Source organism: Callospermophilus lateralis, chromosome 10, assembly GCF_048772815.1.
Source record: "Callospermophilus lateralis isolate mCalLat2 chromosome 10, mCalLat2.hap1, whole genome shotgun sequence".
NCBI classification, from domain to species: domain Eukaryota; kingdom Metazoa; phylum Chordata; class Mammalia; order Rodentia; family Sciuridae; genus Callospermophilus; species Callospermophilus lateralis.
In genome coordinates, this window is record NC_135314.1 from 49227307 (window position 1) to 49252322 (window position 25016).

Consider the following 25016-nt stretch of genomic DNA (forward strand, 5'->3'; position numbering starts at 1 on the left):
GTACTGCTCATAAAACATAAGGCTAAAAAATTCATAATGAATCTCCAAGGATAAACATAGTTGTTTTTTTTTTCACAGAACTTTGAAGAAAATATTTAAGAGGAAAGTATAACAAATACCTGGATCTTAAATACCTAGTAAGCTTTGGAAATGCAAAGGAATCTTCTTCTTCTTCCTCTTTGTTTGTTGTACTGGAGTTGAACCCAAGGCCTGGCACCTGCTAAGAAAGCTACCACTGAGCTGTACCTCCAGCCCTCTCTTGCACTTCTTGACCCGCAATTAGCTACTAAAATATTTTATTATGTACATAATTCTCAAGGTACACTATTGTTTCAATCGTATCTTTAAAACTCAGAATATCAAATGCGTACTATCTTTTTATCATGTATGAGAAACAATCTCAGAAGCATCTAATTTGGATTTTGCTATCATCGTATGTGATGACCAAACACATTGGTCTAAGATTTCACTGAGATTAAGAAATTTTGATAAATCTAACTCTAAAAATATTAACCCTAGAGTGGAAGTTTGTCAGGAATAAATATAATTTACACATAACTCAAAACTAAGAGTTTCAAACTTTTCCTTTGCTCAGACTTTTTCAACTAAATGCCCTCAAGCTAAAACACTCCACTTCCCTGAGATGTCATTTCCTTATTGATAACAGGTGAGATTTAAACCAACTAATTCCTGTGAAGTCCCTTATAAGTCTGAAAGGGGGGGGGGGTGGTAGGTAGCATTCCCTTGTTTTTGTCATTCCAGGAGTTGCTAGAAAACAGTGAAAGGGACTCCTCATTCTACTTCTTTCCACTTTCGATCTACACTTGGGTAGAAGAGGGCATCCACAGCAAAATGATCAGGTGGCTGCTGTGGAAAGATGAGGAGACAACCCCAGGGGACCTCGGGGCCTCTAAAGGGACACTGAGGAACTGCCCGCACGGGCAAAGGGCATCTCTACTCACTCCACAGTCGTTGGCTCCGTCTCCGCACATGCCCACATAATAACTGCAAGGAAAAGGATGTGAGAAATCAATAGCTCAACACGGAACTCAAATCATATGGAAATCATAACTAACTCACATGCAGGGATGGGGTAGGGTGTGTATGTGTGCCTCTGCACATGCGTGCCACATCCTAAACACATGTGGAATCAGGATGAAGGAAAATAACTGGAGAGACATAGTCCCAGGGGGTGAAGGACGTTACATTATTTAAATTGTTTCAATCAATCACAGAAATGGTTGTGATAGCACCAAGATCATTGGCAAAGACAGTAATCACACACTTCAGAAGAAGTCCTGTTTGATTTTAAGAGGAAGGGATAGCCGTTCTAGGTTTTAGCCCAGAAAACCTCTAGTCCCATAGCAGTATGGGCTTAAAAGTCAAGCTTAAGTGTGCACAGTCATGATTGTAGCACTTCCTGCACAACTTAATACAGAGCTCACAGCCTCAGCTGGTTGTGGTTTGGTTTAAGAGTTCAGATGTTAGGATGAGAAACATTTGGTATAGAGTTTCACAAATATAACTGGAGATATGTGCACAGATTCTTGATGCATCTCAGTGACAATGAGATAATATGCTTCCCATCTATGACAGTTTGATATGCAAACAAGATATAAATAGAAGAACAGAAATTAAAACTGCTGCCAGGGAAAAGGAATCTCTGATACAAGACACAGTCTGCCCTCTATTATCAGTTAAATAATACATTATAGATATTGATAAATGGCAATGCTGAATGAGATACAATGGCATTTTTCCACAAACGGATTAAACTATGCAAGTCAAAAGGGGAAAAAGTCAACTTCCCTTATAATATTCTGTCACAAGCCCTCTGTGGGTAGCCTCCTGAAGTGATAAGTCTGTTACTGGGAACTCCTTGGGGCACTCCCCACAGGGATTAACTGGCCTGTGCAGGTGAACTTTCCCTCAAGCTCTACCTAAGATCCCACCCAGCACCTGAGATGGGTGTGACCTGCCAAGATGTCAACCAACCTGCTGACTGCAAGACATCAAGAAGTAAGACTCTGCCCTTGAAACTAACCCATGCCTTTGATGTACCCCCTTAAATAAACCACAGAGGCATTTTGTCTTGGTCTAGTTCAAGAACCCATGTAGACTAGATCTATCAGGGGCTTCGCTTGGTGTAAATATATTCTGAATGTTTGTGTTTTATTATTGGTTAATTATTGGGGGGTATTAAAATTTAGTGTGGCTTAATTATTTAGATTTAGGATGAGAAACATTTGGTATATAGTTTCACAAATATAACTGGAGATGTGTGCACAGATTCTTGATGCTATTTAGGGTGACTTGGATTCTTCTGGGCAGAAAAACCCCCCAAGAGATGCTGGCCATCTTCCCCTCAAAAATATTCTTATTGTCAGAATATAAAAAATTACCCTTTTAATATGCCAAATGGTCAAAAGTACACAGATCATATGGTTGGACCTATATTTAGTCCAGTTAGAAAAAAATCACCCTATAAACATTTGCATATGTGTGACAAGACTGTCCACAACTGCCTTCCTTTCTTCCCGTTGAAAGTGTGTGTTCAGCCTTACGTTTTCCAGTGTTCCCTGAATTCAGAAGGAGAATCCAGACAGCCCTGTGCACATGGACAACGACAGAAGCACAGAGGAGGAAGAGGAGTTGAGAGGACAGCTCTTTCCAGAGAAGCAAGTGCCTCTCTGAGTGAATTTTGTTTTAGGGGAGCATAGCTTTTCAGAGTTGAGAATTTAAGTCGACATTTCTCAGACATTTGAGGCAGAGAAAATTACTTTCTTCAGCCAGCATCACGGAATGATCATGGGCTAGTTATTTTAGACACTGGTTGGTTATTCATCCTGAAAGCCACATGGAAGTTAATAGGCAGTGTTAGAGACTTCCCTATGGATATGTAGCAGCCAGATTCAAGGGGAAAGGCAGTCTCCTGATTTCACTGAGAACTCATCAGCAATTACCTAAAGTTTAAACTACTCTCTGTTCCTTTTGCTTCTTAAAATCTATAAGCCAAAGACAAACACCCCCAGCAAGTAGCAGGTGGATCTGGTCTCAGCAAGAAACATTTTGCTCTGATGTTGAAGCCAGAATCAGACAGGAAGTCAGTATAGATCAGTAAATCCAGTCAGGTTGGATTAAGGAGGCTAATTTTGAGTGAGTCCAGAAAGTTGGAGACCATCCCCTGAAGGATTGAAATGTTAATTCCTTCAGAGCCCTCCCTCCACCCTTATCAAGAACCTGCCCCTGCTCCAACCTGTGGCCAAGGTAAGCTGTCCCAGGAATTGCCCCTCCCTACAGGGAGCCACAAGGTTATTAATTAATGTGTCCTTGGCTGTTCCACCCTGCCCTTCAGCCCACCTGTTTCCCACCTTTTGGCCAGACCACCAAGCAGCATTTCCTAGGCCTAGTCTTGTATGCAGGAAGGAGAAAGATAAGGGAGAGAGGGCAGGAGAATAAAGGAAGCCTAGGACATAAAAAGGGCAGAACACCTTGTTTCTTGGGCTACCAGGATACCAGATATGGCCCCCTTCTCCCTCCCGGGAGAAGTCTATGTTACTCCTTTTTAAATAGACCCTGCTTTATATGCTTGCCTCAGCCTGCTTCTCTAATGTTCAAACTTCAACACGTGAGGAAGCAGGACTCCTCACCGGTACCTGGTGGTATCAATGTGATTTGGTCATGCTTTTTTTATACCAGGATTGAACCCAGGGGGCGCTTACCATTGAGAAACACCCCAGCCCTTTTTATATTTTATTTGAAGACAGGGTCTCACTAAGGTGCTTAGGACCTTGCTAAGTTGCTGAGGTTGGCTTTGAACTTACAACCCTCCTGCCTAAGCCTTCTGAGCTCAAGAAATGAGCCACCATCCCCAGCTCATCTGTATTTTTGAGGGAGAGAAGGAAAGATCTGTCTTTGACTTTGACCTCTAGATCTAATCCCTGCCAGGTGCCATTTTGCTTTTTCCCATGAGGACTAGAAGGTTACACACCTAGAGGAACTGATGATTTCAGGTGGTAACACATATGCTTTCACATTCTGAGCTATACAAACCCCCCATTGCTCCTTTCTCCACATCTCAGCAGAAGATCTTCCTCTAAGATACACTAAAGTGTATCATTGGGCCACAAAATGAATGTTGTCGGAGGTAGGCAGCCTCTTTAATGGCCCTCAGTGGTCCCCACCCACTGACACACTGCTGTGGAATCTACTCCCCTGAATGTGGGCTGGACCCATTGATTTGCTTCTAATGAGGAGAAGGCAGCAAAAATGACAGGAAGTCACATCTGAGATTAAGGTATGAGAATCAGCAACATTTTCTCTCTCTCCCCCCTCCCTCTCTCTGATTCTTCCTACTTTCTCACTTTATGGAGGCTAGCTACCACACTATGAGCTTTCTTATGAATGGCTCACATGTCAAGGACCTGAGAGTGTCTTCTTCCAACAGCCAGTGATGAGCTAAGGCCGTTAGTCCAACTGCCCACAAGGCACTGAATCCATCCAACAACACGTGAGAGAGAGGCTGATGGCACATCTCTCTTCAATGGAGCACTGAGAAGACAGCAGTCCTGACAGACACCTAATGACATCCTTGTGACAGATCCTGAACCAGAGACTTAATTAACTAAGCCAAACCTGAACTCCTCACCCACAGAAAGGTAAGATAATAAATGGTGTTATTCTAAGCTAAGGATTAGGGGAATTTGTTATGCAGCAATAGGTAACAAATACATTCTCCTTTCATGCGTACCACCTACTTTAATTTCTGAAATTCTTCAATAAGGCTTGATTTCTGCCCAGGAGACATTCTTGCAAAAACGGTTCCATTCACCAGAATCTAAAGAAAAAAAAAAATAATAACCATTGCAAATACGATTAGGAAGAACATTATAAAAATAGAAGTCCTGAAAAATCCTTCCTGACCACTGATTTAATATAGCATTGGGTGGTATGTCATTAGAGCTAATGTCAGGAAAGAGAATCAGGGGATTTAATGCTTTAACATTGAACTTTCACTTGAGTCCTTCATCACAACTCTATTACATTTTTTCCAGACCATTTTTCCAAGATGAGATGACCTCTAATTAATAATAATAACTAAGAAGCAGCAGAGCATAGAAATAAAAATGCTTAAGGAAATACAGCTCTTTTTACTACACACTGTCTCAGAGCACAGGCAGAGAAAAGAGCAATAGACCAGAAGCTGAGAAACAAAGTTCTGTCCTCAGCTGTGTTCCAATGAGCTATGCAAACCTTAGGCAAGGGACTTAACCTCTCTGAGTCAGAGCTTCCTATGTCTATAAGGCGGAACCAGACTAAGAGCTTTCTAGACACCTTAGGGATCTAGATTCTACCATCCTTGACTGGTGAGATGACAGAATTTTTAAGGAACTGCTAACAGATGGTTGCTGCCTTAAGCATGTGCTCCATTTATCTCCTCCACTTTGACAGCACAACCCTGCACAGCACTATTTTAAAATAGGACACGTAGAGGACAAGGTAACAAATGATTTTGAAAATAAACTGTGGGGCCTTTGTTCCCTCCCACTGTAATTTAGGAATCAAGACAGGAAGGGGAATACAGCTCAGCCTGACAGGAGTTGGAGGCTTTCAGAGGAGAGCCTTGATTTCCAAGAGGCATTGTGTTTGAACCTATTTGGGAAATTCTCCAAGGTGGGGAGGGAATGAAGGATGGAAGCTGAGAAGGAATTGACCACAGGAATGAGGGGAGACCCCAGAACTCAACCCCTGGAGAGGAGGCTGTGTGTGTGTCCAGGACCTGGAAACTTCTGCAAGGGCAGCCCCTCTGAAGCTGCTTATTCCTTAACTCGGTGACGACCTCAGCGGTCATCATTGCTCTCATTACTCTCTTCCCACTTTTGCCCTACTAATTTGAAAAGCAAAACAAAAAATCCATTTTCCCAGTACTTACTTTTGGAAGCAAGCTGTTGAAATGCTGAAATATCACTTGGTATGATTTCCCACTCATTGCAAAATGGTAACTGCTCCCTGTTTCCCCATCAGGCCCGGAACTGTTTCCAATATTAACATAAGCTTCCTACAACCAAAGGGGCATCGTTTTTTACATTGGTGCTCGAGGAATGTCTCTGCTTTCCTATATTTTGGGGAAGGAACTGTAAGGGTCAGCAAATGTAGGACGTGTAACTTGCCCATGGAACTTTGATTCAGGGGAAGAAGACACGCAAACTGTCCCCTCCCCAAAGTGTATGCACCTACGTGCTTTGACAACACGGTGCTCTGGACCCTTTCCCCAGAGAGAAAACTCGTGACACCAGTCTCCCGTGGAAATCATTCCAAGATACCAGCTAGTAATCAGAAGGAAGAACGCTCCATCCCTCTCCTCCTTGTGCAAACTTTACCATCCTAAGATCTCTTGCTGTTCATTTGTTCAATTACTTCAGTGTAAAGAATCCTTTTAGGTCCCTCATTCCTTTCAGCACCTGACCTCGTTGACCAGACCAAAACAGGTGACCCTTTCTTCATGGCACTCGCACTCTCTTCCACACTCCACGTCCCGTTGTGCCTGCCCATTTGTCTTCTCCAAAGCCTTTCCCTCCCGTCTCTCACCTGTCAGAGCCTTACTCTGGGGGTGTGCTAGCCCCACTGCTCCCCAATGGGGAGGAAGCATTTGATGCCTCTGAGCTCATCATGTCAACAGCTGAAAATGGTTTTTTCATGTCACATTTCTCAGAGGGCCTCATATTTATGTAGGACTCTGAATTCAAATAGCAGAGGAGATGGCAACGTTTAATTCATTAGAGAAATTCATGTCAGGGTAAGCTTTGTTACTGGGAGGCAAGGTAAAGATTTCCTCTTCTAGCACCAATTGCAAAACAACTAACAAAACACATGCTCTGAAGCCATCCACATGGGACAAGGACAGGAGTCTCTCTGCTTTACTAGAAAGGATGGGAGAGGAAGTGTGTTGGAGAGTGCCTGGGAGGAGGTCTGTGCTGACTGTGATGTAACTTCCCTCACGGGTGACCTAAACTTCGGTAAAGGTATTAAACTCATGAATGAGCAATGTGAGTGGACAGATGGTTAAAATTAACGAAGGTCCTGAACTCTGACATGGACGACATGCATTGAGCCAAACTAACCCACCTCTTCCTAGGGACGGGTTCACTCTGTACAGTTGTGCAGTTTGCGTACTACACAAAGGCCCACTCTATACCTTACAACCTGAAAGGCCAGAGCAAGGGGAGCATTTTTATAATTCATCACCTGGAGGGCCATCTCTTTGAAGTCATACAAAAGCATAGGTGCTCCCTTTAGAGACAGAATGCAAGCTAAAGCTCATTCTCATCACAGGAAGAGCTCTTCTGTTGTGCAAATGCACAGGAAGTTTGCCATCTACAGAAACCCAGCACCTGTCAACTCTATGTCACAGGCACAATCGACATGGCAGGGATCTGTGGAATCAAACAGACCTGGCTCCATTTCTGCTCTGCCATTTAACCAGTTTGTGCCTTGACAAGCTTACTTTTCTCTGCCTGTTTTCTCATTTGTAAAGCACATAGTTTTCCCAAATGCACACAGTTATGGTGAGGATCAAATGGGAAATACGGGCATAAATCAGTAGTTCTCAGCCATGACTGCACATGGGAATCTCCAGGAAAGAGGACTGGTGTAGGCTCCCACCCCAGGCATTCTGATTTAATTGGTGTCGCATGCATCGGGAAGATTGAAAACTCCCCCAGGTAACTATGGTATGCAGGAGTACTACTAGAAAAGCTTCGCCAACTGTCACAGTCTGGTCAATGTGAGGGACCATTACTGAGATGACTTCTGGAGCTGACAAGGCTGTGCGGTGTCAGGCCGTCCCTCACCAGCCCAGGCCCAGGGAAAGGACTTCTCACATTCACTCACTTTCTTCCCAGGTCCCATCTCTTGGTTCTCCATGAGTTGCCAGGTCACGGAAGCAGGAATATGCTCTTCTGGTTCACTGGCTTCAATAATGATCACCCGGCTGCTTGGAGGAATCATTTCAGAATTCTTTGCAACAGTAATGGCTGTTTGAAGATTATCACCTAAAAGGCAAAGAAACTTTGTTGTTTTAAGTGCAAACCTCCTATATCAGCAACCAGAATTGAGTTCTTACTCCTTCACTTTACTTTTGGGGGCATCTATTGCTTTGTGAATCATCTTCCTCTCTGCCCAAAACTGTCTGTCCCGAGTGGGCAAGTACTGGGTTCACATCTCCTTTCAGCTGCTTGGCATTGTGTCCCAAAGTGTTTAAGCACCTTCTGACTGACTATCCCTCAGGTGATACATAGCGTGTAGTTGTGAACATAATATGATTGTGTGATAGCACAAAGCGATTCCACCCACATAGCCATAGAAATCCCGGGGCCAGGCCATGATTGAGGCATTCTCCAAGCCTGGCCCTTCTGCCCTGGGCTCTGTCAACCAGAGCTCATGTCCTTTACACAGAGGGTTCACTGGGATTCTTGATGGCAGCCTATCTGTTCTCATGTTAAACATCTACTGTGAGTCTCTGAGCGCTGTGCAGATCCTGGGTAGAGGAATTGGGTTTTAGACAGAAAGAATGAGACGGTCCCTGCCTCCCAAACTCCTGGTCCTGCTGGGGAGCTACACAGGTGACTGGATCACAGGGTAGAAGACTGAGCAACAGGACATATTTGTTCCATGAACTCACTCAGCCCACACATCTTTTTCTTATGCCTAGGATACAGGCGCCTTGTCAGGCCTTCAGAAACCGACACACCTGTGATCATCACGGTCCTGATGCGGGCCTCACTCAGCTCCTTCAAGACTGGTTTGGTTTCCTTTTTCAAGCGATTCTCCATGATGAGAAGTCCCAGAAATGTTAACTCGGACTCCACTTTCTCCCTTTGGATTCAGGGGAAAAAAAATCAATATTAAAGTGTAGCCATGTAGATTCAACCACTGAATTTTGTTCATTTTCTTTAAAATTTCTATGTTTTATTAATGTTATACATGCACATGTTACAAAAAATAAAAAAGGACCCAAGAGTTTACAAGGAAAACCAACAGTTCCTGCCCCTACAACCTCACCTCTTTTCCCATTTCCAGAGGCAACCACTTATAAATCTTTTAGTTACTTCTGGTTTTCAACTCCAGTTTTTTTATTTTGAAACAATGTTCTTATCTTCCAACCTTTCTGTTAGTCTTTAAAAATTGTGTTAAAGGTATATATTTTTCAATTTGCATCTTTCTCTCTCTCTTTTTTTTAGCTTGCAATCAAAATTATAATTTATTCAACATTTATTCAGTGCACTCTACATACAAGGTTCCATAGTAACTGTGGAATATGAGGTCATTCTTTTTAGCCTGTATCTGTTACCACCAGTAACGACGAAAGGGCTTCGGCCAGGGTTTGGAGAGTTTTGAGAATTTGAGACTGAAGACTTGTGTCTAAGTGGGTTACAAGTTATGTAGGACCGCTCCTCTGAAATGGAACAGGATTCTTAAAATGTAAATTTGGGGCCAAGGACTCTTTCTTGACCCTTCATTGTTTTGTTTTTCTGGGCAGAGTAAGGGTAAGCAGGCAGGAAGAAAAGAGGGGAGGGGAAAGGGAGCCCTAAGGATCCATGTTCCGCCTTGGGTCTGAGCACCATTTTCTCAGTGCATGGTGTAGTGGACTCTCAGCCTTTCCGGGGCTCTACATGATGAGCCAGCTAGGCTCTTGCCATCTCTCTCTGGTTCTGGTGTCCCTGTACCCTGCTTCTACTCTGTTCTTTCAGCTAGCACTTCCCACCCACTTGGAATCTGCAGAAGTGTGTTGATCTAGCTCATCTGCAATAATCATTCAAACTTAGAACACAGGGAAGACATTTCTCTCTGGAATTGTAAAGATTTCTCCATCATTCATTAAAAAAAAAAATCCACCTACTAAATAACTACTTTGTTTCAAATCTCTTACAAGGCACTTACTTTGGCACACTCAAAAATATCAATCCTGTTTTAGTGAGCTCAGAAAATACTATAAAAGAAAATCTACCTAACATGGAATTTGTTAAATTTAACTTTATTATTTCTTTATTATAAATTGTATTAATATTTTTATGTTGGCTGGAACCAAAGGGAAGATACCAAAATCTTCTCACCAATTTAGTAATTTTGGGGGGTTTTTAGATTCATAAAGAATTTTATTTTTAACAGTATTAATGAGGTGTAATTGTCCTATAAAAACCACACATATGTAATATATACAATCCGATGGGGTTTCAGCAACATGTATACACTTCTGCAACAAAATAATCATAATAATAATCAAAATAATAAATATCCACCACCCCCAAATGTTTCCTCCTGCTCCCGTTTTTTTGTTTTGTTTTTCTTTGTGATAAGAACACTTAAGATCACCCTCCTAACAAAATTTTAAAGTGTACAGGATGGCATTGATAATTATAGGCACCATGTTGTACAGCAGATCTCTAGAACTTATTCATCTTGCACAACTAAAAGTTTATACCCACTAAGCAGCTTCCGCTCCCCTCTCCCTTGTCCTTCATAATCGTCATTTCACTCTTTATTTCTAAGGATTTGATTGCTATAGATACATAGTATAAGTGAGATTGTGCAGAATTTGTCTTTCTGCAACTGGTTTATTTCAGTTAGCATGATATACATCCTGGTGCATCTATGTTGTCTGACATGGCATGAGAATTTCTTTTTTCTTCTTCTTCTTCTTTTTTTTTTTTTTTTTTTTTTGTATTTTGAACATGAATGCACAGGTTCTCAACCACTGAGCTGCATTCCCAGCCCTTATTATTTTATTTCTTAACAGTATTACTGAGGTGTAATTGTCCTATTAAAAACCACACATATGTAATGTACACAATCATAAACAATAATCAATTATTGTTTTTTTTATTTTGAGACAGGACTTGCTAAGTTACTTTGGGCCTAAGCCATCTTTTTTAAGGCTGAATAATGTTCCATTGTATGTATGTACCACATTTTCTTTATTTATTCATCCACTGATGGACATTTAGGCTATTTCCCTATTGTGGCTATCACACACACACACACACACACACACACACACACACACACACAATGCTGTAAAGAACATGGAAATGCAGAGATCCCTTTGAGATCCTGATTCCAATTCTTTTGGACATATGCTTGGAAGTGGGATTGTGGCATTGGGGGATCATATGGTCCTTCTACTTTTAACTGTTTGAGGAAACACCCTATTATTTTGGATAGCAGTTGGACCACTGCACCTGCATGTGTTTCCACTAACAGTGTATATAGTTTAATTTCTCCATATCCTCACCAACACCTGTGATGTTTTTAATTTTCTTAAACAGTCATCCTAATAGCCATGAGATTTTGATCTGCACTTCACTGATAGTGATGTTTAGTGCCTTTTCATGTACCCGTTGGCCATTTATAAATCTTATTTGGAGAAATGTCTGCTCAGATGCTCTGATCAGTTTTTAATTGGGTTATTTATTTTGTTGTTATTGAGTTATGCTCCTTATACATTTGTGGTATTAATTTCTTATCAGATACATGGTTTGCAAATTTTCTATTTCACTCTCTGGATTGCTTCCTTTGCTGACAGGAGATTTTTAGTTTAATATCCACATGCAAAAGAATGAAATTAGAACTCTGTCTTACACCACATACAAAAACCAACTGGAAAGGACTAAAACATAAGACTGGAGATGGAAGCTCCTGGAGGGAAACATAGGGGAGCGTTTTCTTGATATTGGTCTGGCCAATGATTTCTTGGCTGCAATGCACAAAGCACAAAACAAAAACAGAGACAGACACGTGTTTTCTGTTTTATGACTCCTTCCCTCATTCGCAGCTTCAGGCACGTCGCCTTCTTCTCCACATTTCCAACAACGTCACTACGTCAAGATCTTTGCACCCACCATTCCTATTCCCTGCAATGCTGACCTCTGGGAATCTGCCACTTGCCCTCATATTTTACTCAGATCTCTATTCAAATGCTGCCTCAGAGGGCCTCCCTGATCACCCCCTGCAAAATGGTCCTCTCTGTCTTCTGAAAAGCCCTCCTGACCTGCTTCATTTTCCCCCTTCAGGACATTTAAAAATTGCCAACAAGACAATATTTTACAGATTGATTTTATTATCTATTTTCCTCAATTAGTATATAAAGTTCTTAAGGCAAGGACTTCATTTTATTTACTTCTGAATGAATCCTTGGTCCTTGAGGATCTAACACATAGCAAAGGTCAAGAGATATTTGCTGAATCAATGAAGAGGCAAATCTCAGTGAAGTATTTCTTCTTCTTTTTTTTTTTTTTTAGTTTCAGGTAATATTTTTTTCAAGTTATCTCAAAAAACTCACTTCCCGTCTTATGACTCTAATCTTTTAGAAGTTTTTGATTTTTCTAATTGGAAAATTTTGCTAAATATAATTTGATCCTAATAAAAATCAAAAACTTATCTCTTTACCCTTTCTGAAGATAGTAAGTAAATGCTAAGAATTTCATAGTCTCCTGAGATTTCCTGGGGAATCTGAGATGGCTGGAAATCTAGCACATTTTAATATTTTGTTATATTCATAACATTGTCTGTTCCACTAGTGACTCTTAAATAGGAACAGCTGCATTTGTACGTGGCAGCTGGGCAGTGGTTACACTCCAGAACTGGCTATGTAAATCTTGTCTTCACATATAACCTTAATGTTTGTTATTCAAATTTGTGTTTGAAAAATTACAAAGTCCCATGTGTTATGAGTCCTTGTGATTGCTCAAGAATAGCAAACACCTGGAATGCTAAATCAGAAGATGTCACTAAAATATTTCAAAACGAACTTTATGATTGTATTTCAAAGATTAAAATGTCATGGCTGAAAAGCTCCTTAGAGCTTGTAGATGGGGAAACAGGCACAGAGTAAGAAAAGGGCAATGATTGCTGATTATCTTAGATCGACTTAGGCTGCAAGTAATAATATTAAACCCAGGACATCAGTATTTGATATGAAGGAGCAAATTACATATGAATAAGGATCTCTCTATCAGCAACATAAATCAAATATCTCTAAAACAAGTAATACATAGTTGATCAGCTATTCAGTTTTCCACAGTATTCCTCTGCTCCTTTATCATAGATAATTTTAAAACAACCATTGAAAGCTAAAGAATATCAAAAGAAACAATAGTGTATAGATTACCATCTAATGAGAATAATTTTTCCCCTTTAATGTAATTGAGAATATTGAATTTTATTTCTTAGAATTCAATTTGTACTTATTACTTTCCCATATTTGAGAGAGGTATAGTATTCAGCCCTGAAAAAACAACAACAACAAAAAAAATGAGTCTAAGTGATTCTGTAAATCTTTCAAATTTGCAACTGTCCCCTTCTCTCAGCCTCTTTAGATGTGGGACACCCAAATAGATTGTTCCCATAGCATTCAGAGGTGGGAGGAGAGCTGAGACTAAGGTGGTGCAGGGCCAGAACAGCATATGCTGTTTAGGAGTCAGAAATCTCAATGGCAATCCTGTTGTTCTCCCACCAGCTAACATTGTGACCTAAGTAAATCTTCCCCAGTCTCACCTACAATTGCTCATCTCCACATCAGAGGACTGGATGAGTTCAGCTATCCATCTCCAAGAGTCTTCCTGGTGATGTGAGCTGTTCATCCATCCACTCCCAGGACTCATTCACCTCAGGCACAGGGAGTCTGTGCTCGTGCTGATTTCTGACTCCTTACCTTGCTAAACGCTGCACCTCTGAGAGCTTCCCCATCTTCAGAACTTTGTGAGCCAGGGCAATGACCCGGAAGCCTTGCACTGTGTAGTTCCTCAGCTCCTGTGGGAAATTCTTGGGCACTGTCAGAAGAGAAGAAAGAGGCAAATGTAAGGTCACATTGGCTGTTTAGATCCTGATCAAGACCCCAGGATGCTGTCGCTGTACCTGGTTTTCATTTTCACGTCATAAAACTGTTTTAATAGAAAGCTTATAACTTTAGCCAAAAGTTAGAAACAAGTTTATCAGTGTGTTCTTCTTATTTGGGTGGAAATAAATGTCAAAGGTGTGCTGGTCATCGACTGTGCTGAGGACTGATTGTTTGTGAGCCCCAAAATTCATATGTACAGACTCCCCCCAAATGTGACTGCATTTGGAAGTGCATTTACCTTTGGGAGGTAATTGAGTCATGAAGGTGGAGCCATCATGAATAGAATGATGACATAGAAGAGATGATCTCTTTTGTTACCCTATGAGGATTCAGCAAGAAGGCTGCCATCTGCAAACCAGAATGGCAGCCCTCACCAGGAACTCAATTGGCCAGCATCATGATCCTGAATGTTCTGGCTTCCAGAATGGTGAGAGGTCTCCACTGTTTAAAATGCCTAATCTATGGTGTTTTGTTATATCAGCCCAAACTGGTCAAGACAGGGTTCAATAAGGACAGACCTCAGCACTATGTGTATTTGGATGGAGTGAGAGAAAGAGCTGATCTTCCAGAATAGGGGTTGATGAACTATGGCACACAGGCCAAGGACCTCCAGCTTGGTTTGTAAATAAAGTTTTATTGACCCATGGATGTGCCTACTGGTTGGCTTATTGTCTGTGTCTGCTTTGGGGCTATGGTGGCAGGGTTGAGTAGTCAACACAGATACTGCGTGACCAGCAAGTCCTAAAATATGTACCATTTGGCTGTTTGCAGAAAAGCTTGCCGATCCCTGCTTCAGATGACAGATGACACAATGCCAACATTTTTGTATTTGGACATGATGACTATGCTATGTAATATAAGGAACTCTTCATGGTTTATAATGAGCTGGGTGTGTGTCATAGGAAAACAAGGCACAAATGGGGATGTGGTAGCTGAGGTGGAAAAACAAATGGGTTCTAGTTTCCACTCCCCTCCTGACTAGCTCCCTGACCCGGGCCAAGTCGCCTGTCTTCTGCACCTCAGTTCCTTATCCATAAAATGAGAGGGTTGCAGATTCCTATGCCCCCATTTATCTCAGAATTTCTAGAATAATTCTAGAATATTCTTGAAGGTGGAGATCTACTTTCAAAGAAGTTCCTAGTTTTCCTTTTCTTGAAGAGAGAGGGGTGGGGGTCACAGAAGATGGTGTTCGCCTATTGGAAAGATCAGGAGTTTGGACAACAGAAGGAACTGGAAGGGCTGCCACGAGAACAAGAAGTGGCAGGTGACAGGTCCAACTCTTCCAAAAGAACAAGGGCAGTAGATACCAGCAGAATGCCCAGAAGATGCTGACTGTCTCAGTGTGGCTGAAAACACAAGACAAAGCCAAAGATGGGAGGTCATCTGTGAAAGACAGTTAATGGGAGCTATGAGGAAGATCAAAGGCAGAAAAGAAAGGGTCACTTCTAAGGTCAAAAAAATGAAAGACTCCAAATAGAGAAACTAGAGCCAGCATTAGCAAAATCTAGAATTCTATGCACAAATTGATGACTATCAGCAATCATAAGGAGAAAATAGATGAAAATCAGGAGAAAAAGGTCCAATTTTGTCCAATGAACTCCTCTGAATGCAATAATATTCTTATAAACCTGATTGTTGCTTAGAAAGTACATATGTTTATAAGACTAAGAAATAAATATAAATCATCTGAAAGTCTGATCCAGAATAATAAAATTGTTGTAAAAATGATCAATTATCTTGCTCTAATATCATTTGGTTTACTTTAATCACACTTTTTCTAAAAGATTTATCTTTCCTATATTCTCCTTCCATTGATTTGTCTGAGCCCTCAAAGCTGGAACCACTCCTCCTTCCCAGAGGTGACAGAGACCTGTGTGCAGAACCAGACTAGTGTCCAGACCTCCCCTTTGGTTCCCTCTGAATACCTCTCATTCTCACCCTCTCTCTGTGGTTCTCTGACCCAAGTGGCTTCCTCTTCTAACTCCTGATGCTTTGTCCTACATTTCCTTCCCTGGTACCTCATTGTGGTTGTGCTTTTCTGGCTGGACCATGGCAGGTACTTTATTCTTGGCCTCCATACCTTGAAATTATACCCCTGAATTATGGAATATTCTAGACCCACTTTCCACCCATCCAAAAACCAACCTGTTCCCCATTCATTGATTGTGGAGCTTTTTGCATTTGTGTGTGTGTGTGTGTGTGTGTGTGTGTGTTTGTTTTCAGGGCTGCTTTTTTTGCTTTTGTGTTTAGCCTTTTAAATGATTTCACCTCTTGAAAGAGAAAAATGTCAGTACCTGTTTCGGGTCTGCAGAACCTGGCCACCATCTCCGGGGCACCCTTCATGTAGGCACGGAAGTGATGCTCTCCGGCCAGCTGAGCGATCACAGACATCCTCTGCAGGCTTGATGAAAACGGAAACTGGCACAAGATGGCAATGGCTTCTACAGGACTCTGCAGAGGCATCCACAAAAGGGAGCTTAGAAAGACCACAAGAGCTATTTCCCAGATGCATGTCAACAAAATAGTTTCCTTCTCCCTGAGCCTAGCACGTTATACAATAGTGTATTTGTCACAATATGGATACTTTCCTGGCTCCCTTCTAAGGTGACTTCCTCGACAAGTTGTCTGATCTGCAAGTCCTGTCCCCTTGAGTGTCTGGAGAATCCTAATAACCTTACAGCTAAGCTCACTTCCTGTGAGATGCTTCCCTCCCCAGAAACAGCACACTGCTTCTGTCTCTGGACTCCCGTGGCTCATTCTTCTGCTTTTGTTGGAGTCGTTGGCACATCATATCACACTTATTTGCACCTGTATTGATTTTTTCCCAGTCTTTGGGCTCTCCCAACACAAGCCCAGCATGTCTTAGTTTGAATCCTAGCATACAGTCTGGCATTCCCCAGTAGTCAGCAAGCAAGTGCTGAACAAACGAATGGATGGATTTACGACTAAAAGAATGACCAAGGCAACTATGGGGTTTGTTAAGATAAAGCTTAAAACCGGGAACATAAAAATAGGTGAAAGTCTGAGAAGTTTCACTCGTCTTAAGGGAAAAGAACTATAGGATTTAAAGAAGCAAATCATACCTGGCTGGCTTCTGGTCCTGGTTTTATTATTGTGTTTGAGTCTGACATGCCAAATTTGTAGGCGTTCACATTACAATCTTCCATTTTCTATTGTAAAATGAAAACATTTATAAGATGCCTTGGAGAAAAATAATACAAAAGAAATATCTCTCATTTTAATAACACTTTAATCTTTTCAAAGTCCTTCTCACATAGTTTTCTCTTCTAGGACAATTATCTTAATATTGTCATTGTCAAATTTGTGTTGATTTATATTTAAGACCTTTTTGTAGAAAGTCAAAAAGCCAGAAAAGTTGTGAATATATTTTAAGTTGTAATTGATGAAAAAGTGCTGGCTGCAGATCAAGGACTCTTCCTAAACGGTTATGTCTAGTAATTGGAGGAGAGATTAAGTGGAGGTATAGTCTTCAATATTGTGGAGCACAATAGCTTTTAGATGGGTTAGAATTATGTCCTGAGATAAACCTGAGACTATTTCTTTATACTATATCTGTGCTACTAACCTAATTATTTAACTAGGGATTAGCAAGTTAGCTGTTAGCCAATTAGAAATCACATTTGAAAATGGTTAGTATTCTTTAAATGCTACAATGGTAGCAATCTATACCACTGAGAAACCAATACTAAAATATGGGAAAGGCAATTAGATAGAAGAGCAGGGGAGGAAAAATAAAGATAGTATCTCTTCTCCACTATGCCACTTAGTTGTTTGATCTTGGTTTGATCACTTCATATCTCAGATTTTTATTTATTCTGAAAAATATTCTTACATTCCTTCTAGAGCTAAAATTCTTAAGAATCTATAAGGATTCCCCCTTAAACTCAGTGGAGGCTTCCTAACTAACAAACTCCAATTTTGATATTTAATTCAAACCTGCTTCTGACTCAGCCTTAAGCCCAATGAATAATCTTGCATATTTATGCTTTGTTGGGGGGATATAACTGTTCTGACAGTTCTTACAGAGATAATACTCAAGATTTATGTTTCCAAAATGACCCCGACTTGTATGTCCCTTGTAGGCAAACTGACCCTCCTCTGATGGGGAAGGAGACATTACTGGACCAGGATCCAAGTCATATGTAGTAATCACTCATCATTGTTCCAATGACGCTCGTAAGGATATTGCTGTATGGTAACACACAGGTTCTTCTCATTAAGATCCAGTAAACTGGTTACTGTTTTGTCTTTATGCCAAAAATTTCTCCACAGCAAAAATGGTTTTTAGGTCTGGGATTGTAGCTTAGTGGTAGAGTGCTCGCCTAACACGTGCAAGGCCCTGGGTTCGATCCTCAGCACCACATACAATAAATCAAATAAAAGTATTGTGTCCTACTACAACTAAAAAAAAATAATAATAAATATATTTTTTAAAAGTTTTTAAAAAAATGGTTTTTAACTGACTTCAGAAACTTCTCTCTCTACCAGATCCTCCCTTTCATTCATTTGGCCTGTAGGAAGCTAAAATGTCTCTACCACACATATTTCTATTAGCTTCTTCACAAAGTATGTTTCATGCCCCTAAAACATTTGTCTCCATTTTTTAAGTTGTTGATAAAACTTTATTGTTTATATGTGGTGCTGAGAATCGAACCTGGGGCCTCACACATGCTAGGCAAGTGCTGCACCACTGCACTACAACCCCAGCCCCATCCATGTTTTACAAGTATAAATGCTCTCTAATACTTTATATATCTCTGTAAGTGGCTTTAGAAGGCTTTATTGGCAGGGCAGCAGAATGTAATTAATCAGCTAGCTCATTCATGAGCACCCTCCACTCACTTGGCACACGATAGTGTTCAAAGCTCCTCAGAGCTCATAATCTCGGTGCTCATCAGGCTGTGAATGAGACATCATTATCCTAGATGAACATACGAGAGACAGACTTGGAGTTTTGACTGATTTGCAAATACATGACAGAGACCGGTGGAAGGCAGAGCTCTTCCTGCTGTGTCCTGGGAGTCTCCAGGATGGGCTCACAGCTTTCAGTTGTCATTTGCACTCAGCTCAGACATTGGAATCAGTTGGAATGAGGATCCTCCAGGTCCATATGTATAATAGAGTAACGACCAGCCACTGAAGCTAGTTTTAAAAAATAAATTATCTTTTGGTACCAGAGATTGAACCTAGAGGAGCACCAAGCCACATCCCTAGCCCTTTTTATTTCTTATTTTGAGACAGGGTCTCACTAAGTCCTTAGGGCCTCACTAAGTTGTAGAGGTTGGTCTCCAATTTGCTATCCTGTGGCCTTAGCCTCCCTAGTAGCTAGGATTTCAGGAGTGTGCCACTGCGCCTGGCTGCTGTTTAAATTTAAACTGAAATTATCAATTCAGTTCTTCAGTCACCTTGTCACAGTCAAGTGATATACGGCCACAAAAGGCCCACCTTTATAGAACTGTCTCTCCCAGGGTGTTTGGAGAACATTTGCACCATGCTAAAGCCAGTCAAGAAGGTTTTGAGGTCAAATAGGTTTATTATATGTTGCATATCATGTCCTCTCTTGAATATTCACATTGCAACCATGGTATATTAAAGAAATCCTGAAGAAAAATCTTTTTAACTTCGTGTAAACAGCAGTTTCCAAATTTATTGTTATGGAACCCTATTTTACATTACACTCCTTGACAGAGTTCTCTGAAGAGGATGTTGGCAAATTCTGGCAGGATCAGAGCAGAATTCATTTTAACCACAGTTGGAAAGCCTTCAGGACTCCCAGCACAGATCTCTTTACATTCTCCTCATTTGATTAAATAAGCCATGAACTTACCCAGGCTGTGCTTTCAAACATTTTGAGGTCCAGAGGGTCTCCCTGGATGGTCCCATCGAGAAGGATCAGAGAGTGGCAGCTGGCCATGGCTGCACACAGAGGTCCCCATGGCAAAGCCTTGCCCGAGGCAAAGCTGTGGACTTTCTGAAAACTGGTAGAGAGGATAATAAGTTAAAGTCTTCAATAAAATCATTTTGCATACTCTGTCCCTGAAAGTTTGCAAAGGCAGAGATTCAGGCACCTATCCTTATACTCAAAGCCCTTCAGTGGCTCCTCCTGCTCTACAGGACTAAATCCAGTCTCCTGTGGGCCCCAGTTCTGCCTCTCCTCACAGCTGCTACTCCTACTGATGTTCTTTATGTCCTGGATTCTAGGCCCAGACACAATTTCTTGCTATTTCCATACTTGTCCAGGGACTAAGCTGCCTTCAATCCCTTCTTCATTTAGTTTCTTCAGTTTTTAAACAGACTGCTCTGCCTGCAGAGTGATCTTTAGACAACCTTTCTCTGAGTTGGAGATGAATTTCCTTCGACAGAGATTGCCACTGGTCAAGTTAAACTGTCACTTCAGGGGGCTTGGTACAATTCCAGGGATTTTTGTGACATTACTTGCAGCCATATGACATAATGGCCTTGCTGTGGCAAAGCATGTGAGCAGGCAACTCTGAGCTATACCTGCAAACGCTGTGGAGCTGGCTCCAAAAACGACATAGCCTAAGCCAGAAGGTCCTAGTTTCATGATGTAGCATGGTAGGAAAGGAGCCTACCTGGTGGTTTCAGGCAAGTAAAAGCATGCCTTGGCTCGGCAGTGTTTCTTGCTACCCAGCCCTCCCAAATTTGCTGTGTTTTCCTGAAAATCCCAGTCCATACATCCTGCCTCTAAAGACTGTTTTCCTCTTTGACAGTATAGAATGGCTTGGTTTCCCTTCCTCTCCTCCCACCTCAGAGCTGAATGGCAATTGGGTCTAGTTGATTCTACTTCCTCAAAAACTTCAGAGTACAAGAGTGTGGGAGGGAGATGGAAGGACTGAAATGGCACACATTCCATCACGTTCACTGTTCTGGCCGACAGAGGCCCTGTCTGTCTAAAGGAAGGCCAGCTGGGACACTGAGCGGTCAGGAGCAGAGACACATGAGTAGAGTTGAAAACCCAGCTGTCTTCTAAAAAGTCACACCACCTGTCTGCTATTATCTTGTGCCAGCACTGTACCGGCCCCAATACCATCTTGGAGGGCCCCTGTGTGACTTCACTGACCCTCAGCTGCCTCAGCCACCGTTTGAAGCCAAAATTGGGTAATCAGAGCCAAAAAGCAGAGGTCATTACCACTCAGATTGAGAAGACAAGCCTTAGCCCTACAGGGATGGAGCTAGGAGACTAGGGGTACTCTCTGTAGAGGGCCCTCCTCCCCTCTCCAGTTCTGTTCTGAGGTAGGTGTCTATGTGATTACTTTCCACTCTCTCTAGAGCTACCTTTTAGCCCATGTTTGTATAATTTCGAGCTATACATCCTCCAAAACTTATCTCAGGTGCCATCTCTTTCTGTTGGCTTTCATTGATCCACCAAATTTCAAAACATTTTCTACATCCACCCACCATGTTATTATATAAATCAAGACTGTGTGTCATACCAAGCTTTCTCATCTTTACTTCTTCTTCTCTATTCTGATTTCCTGCCTTAATAGTAACAATTTTCTTGGCCTGTGTTGTACATTGGGGTTGAGTATCTCTGTACGTTTTGATCCCACTTGACTGTGAACTCTACGAGGGAGGAGATGGAGCCTTATTTTCGGCCTCTTCACTACACCTACCTGCACCAGAAAGACTTTGCAGCTATTAATCAAGCCTGATTTTGATTTCACCCTGCTTGTCTGTTTTGTTCATTCCATTCCTCAATCATTCACCTTATTCTATTCCATTTTTTGGGGGGGTGGAATTTGAGACCTACTTTCCCTGTCTGGATCAGAACTTAGAACTCACTCAATTAAACAAGTCAGAAAAATTGGGAGCTGATTCCAGCCCATTACTATATACATTTGATGTGATTCTCATCCTTCCATATTGGAAGGATGGATTTGAGTACCACCAAGGCAAGCACACCATCACATTTCATCTTCCTTTAAGGGACCTACCAGTTGTTGGCAGTAGGAACAATCCCCCAGAGGTCCAGTCCATCTTCCGTAAGAGTGCCTGTCTGAAAAAAAAAATTAAAATTGGTATTAGTGTAAGATGTAAAACATTTAATTATGATGTGATTTAAATGAAACTGAAGCTTCCAAGAAATTATCACAGATTCAATTGTCCAAATCCTTTGTAAGTGTCAAATTTTAAATATGGTGACATGTGAGTCCTTAAGACTATGTTGATAATCAGGTGATTCAAGTTACTATGATGATAAAATACAAGTGCTTTGTTTTGGTTTTGTTTGTTGTTGTGTCTATTGCTGTTGTTATTGGAGAAGCTCAGTAAGTGAAAATCCAACAAGAACCAGTGTGAGTTGGACTCTTCAGTTGGCATCTGCTGTCTTTCCAAAGCAGAGCTCAAGATTTCTTTTTTCTTTCTTTCCAAGACTGTTTAGTTCACAATTTGCCATCTGGTTCACAGTAATTTTCTAAAAATATGGGTGACGGTGACTGTCCAGATTGATAATGAAATGTTGGTAAAGGGCTTTGAAACTATGGAGAGAAACTAAGTGCTAATAATAGATATTAATTAATGTCCATGAATGGGTTTTATTGTGAGAACAAGAGGAAAAGGCTCAGGAGATATGATTTGCAGTACTATGGGAAAGTGTTTGTCATATAATGTAACAGAGAAAGCAAAATGGAACCGAGTTCTGTCACAGCACTTAATTTTTTCGTTGTTTCCCAGTCATTCATTAATTGCAGACCCTGGTGTCTTGCTGCAGTCGGCTAACAGCATCAGTCCTGCTTAACACCCAGACAGAGTGCAGCCCCCCACAGCTGCTTTGGCACTTCCAAAGCAGAGCAAAGCATTTCCAAGCACTGCAGAATATCCTATTTCAGCACTGAGTTCTGGGCCTCTGACATGAGTTTCTTAATGTCATCTCTGCATAAGACACTGAATTTTGTAGTTTCCTATCAAAATGATATCTGTTATCATTCAAGCACATCACATTAACATAATGGTTTACTGAGAAGGGCTTATGATGCTTTTCATTCTTAAACTGAGCAGAAGGGCAGAGACAGATTAAAGGTGAAATGAACAGCCTAAGGGGACAGTGTCCTGTACGTTGGGGTGGCAGAACCAGAAGCAGCCCTTCTGGAGTCTTCCACCACTAGAAACGTTAAGCAAATTCTACGGGACATGGGGAAAGACAAAGCCCTTTCTGAGGTTTCAAATTAAAGAATTAGGAATCTTTATTTCACTCGTTCATTTGGATTCCACCAAAGAGCTAACTTGATTGAGTTATTCCTTGAAACAAAAACAAACTTTTCAAGACCAGTTACTTGCTTCATTTCCCTCCTGCATTTTACAAAGGCCCAACCTGTGTGTTTGTTTTCCAAATCCCCTTGGGTTGTTCTATTTCAAAGAGTTAGCAAGTTAATTCAAACCAAAATGTTTTCCTGATGACTAGATTATGTTTTTAAACATTAATATTTTGAACATGAAAACAGAGATAGTGCTGAAGCAAGACTGAAATGAGCCTGTGCTGCTTCTCTACGTGAAAATGACCCTTCTACAATAAGCTAATAATAAACAGAAAGCTCAATTATATTTGAATTTCTAAAAGGAATAAGATAGGAAAAACAAACAAACAAAAAACAAAGCAAAAGCACTGTTAGCATGAATATAAGCCCAGGCTTGGGATAAATTGGACAAAAAGAAACTTGTCTTAGAGAACTTCTAACAAACCAATAAAAATAGAAATATATACGGGGACACATATACACAGAGGCCCAGTGATAGGTATCTTCTAAGTTGAAATAACACTGGTTGAAAATTCAATTCATTGTAAAGCGTGTTTATTTCAACATCACGTTGATAGAGTTTTATAATGTAAAATTTGGGGAAAAAATATCTTGGCAACAATTCTAGTTCAATCCTTCTATCTAAATAGGCCATGCAGAAACTTGGTATCCCATCCAGGATTATATTTCTCATTTTGCCAATTCCCAGGTGGGAGGTCTTTGCACTACAGCATGCTGTCATGCCATATGGAATTTGGCCAAGTAAGCCTGGGAGCAGTCCCCCAGACAGACTAGCAGATGACAGGAGGATGAAAAGGAAGGAGTTTTATACAGGAAGTAAAATGAACAGCTTTGGGAAAAATTGGCCATTGAAATGAATGAATGTATAATGCACATATTTTACCAGTGGTCCTCCTGTATTCTAGACACTAGTGAGGCTGGTGGGTAAGTCATGAGAATCCCTGTTAGAAAACTTCCAAGGAGTTGTTATCTGGCCCCAAATCCCAAATGAAGCTGCTGCTAAATTAACCCTAAGGGTTCTGACTGATGGCAATTGAGGACTTCCTTTGTCAAATGAAACACAAAGAGATAGGGAACTAAAATAATCTAAAGCCATACACGGGTCAGGTCTCCTGGGGCTTTTCCAGTTTATTCTCATCTCTCTGTTTTGACTCTCATTGTCTAGAACTAGGAATGATCTCTTTCTTCAGTTGTTCACAGGTGGCCTCCTCCTCTATCCTATCTCTCTTCTTCTGTCTCTTCTCATCAATTCCTTCAGATGGAATAAATAAAGTACCTATAAAAATGTCACTCATCTTCTAAAAAAAAAAAAATGATAAGGACTCCCATTCTCCTTCCAGATGAGGCCCCGCCCCTCAGCTTGCCGTGTCAGCCCCCGGTGCTGTTCTCTCCAAACAGCCTATTGTCCTCTGTTCTTGAATGTTCCTGCCTCCCACACCCTTGTACTCTTAACAACTTGCCTCTGACTCTGGGCCTACTTCATCATGCCTGACACTTTGCTCAGACCTTCACCAAGCACACATCACACAACATGATCATTGTCTACGCTCCCTGAGCTTCTCAAGACCTAGGTCTATCTCTCTTTAACGGAACTCTCAACCAGCACCGTGGACAGCATTGGTGGGTTAATTAAGCATGGCCAAAGCCTTGATCAATTATCTAAATGCAAATGAACTAAAGACAGGGATGGACAAACCCAGGCCCACTGTACTGCACAAGCCAAGTTTCCTGGCAATACTGAGGGCAGGATCTGAACCAGTGGGCAGCTGGTGCTGAAGTTCCTCAAGTCTCCAAAGAAGAGAAGGTCTAGGGACCTGCCCCTGGGC

General features: G+C 41.3%; 1 protein-coding gene across 1 annotated transcript in view; it reads right to left on the bottom strand.

Annotated features, from left to right (window-relative positions):
* The window catches only part of Atp13a5 (ATPase 13A5), a 102210-nt gene that overhangs the window by 26401 nt on the left and 50793 nt on the right, over window positions 1-25016 (bottom strand). The window contains exons 14-23 of the mRNA XM_076866996.1: window positions 21871-21932; window positions 19743-19893; window positions 16978-17064; window positions 16189-16345; window positions 13709-13826; window positions 8750-8874; window positions 7891-8051; window positions 5933-6058; window positions 4758-4837; window positions 963-1005 (exon numbers count right to left, since the gene is read on the bottom strand). Coding sequence (XP_076723111.1) covers window positions 963-1005; window positions 4758-4837; window positions 5933-6058; window positions 7891-8051; window positions 8750-8874; window positions 13709-13826; window positions 16189-16345; window positions 16978-17064; window positions 19743-19893; window positions 21871-21932 — 1110 coding nt within the window. The remainder of the gene's footprint in view (window positions 1-962; window positions 1006-4757; window positions 4838-5932; window positions 6059-7890; window positions 8052-8749; window positions 8875-13708; window positions 13827-16188; window positions 16346-16977; window positions 17065-19742; window positions 19894-21870; window positions 21933-25016) is intronic.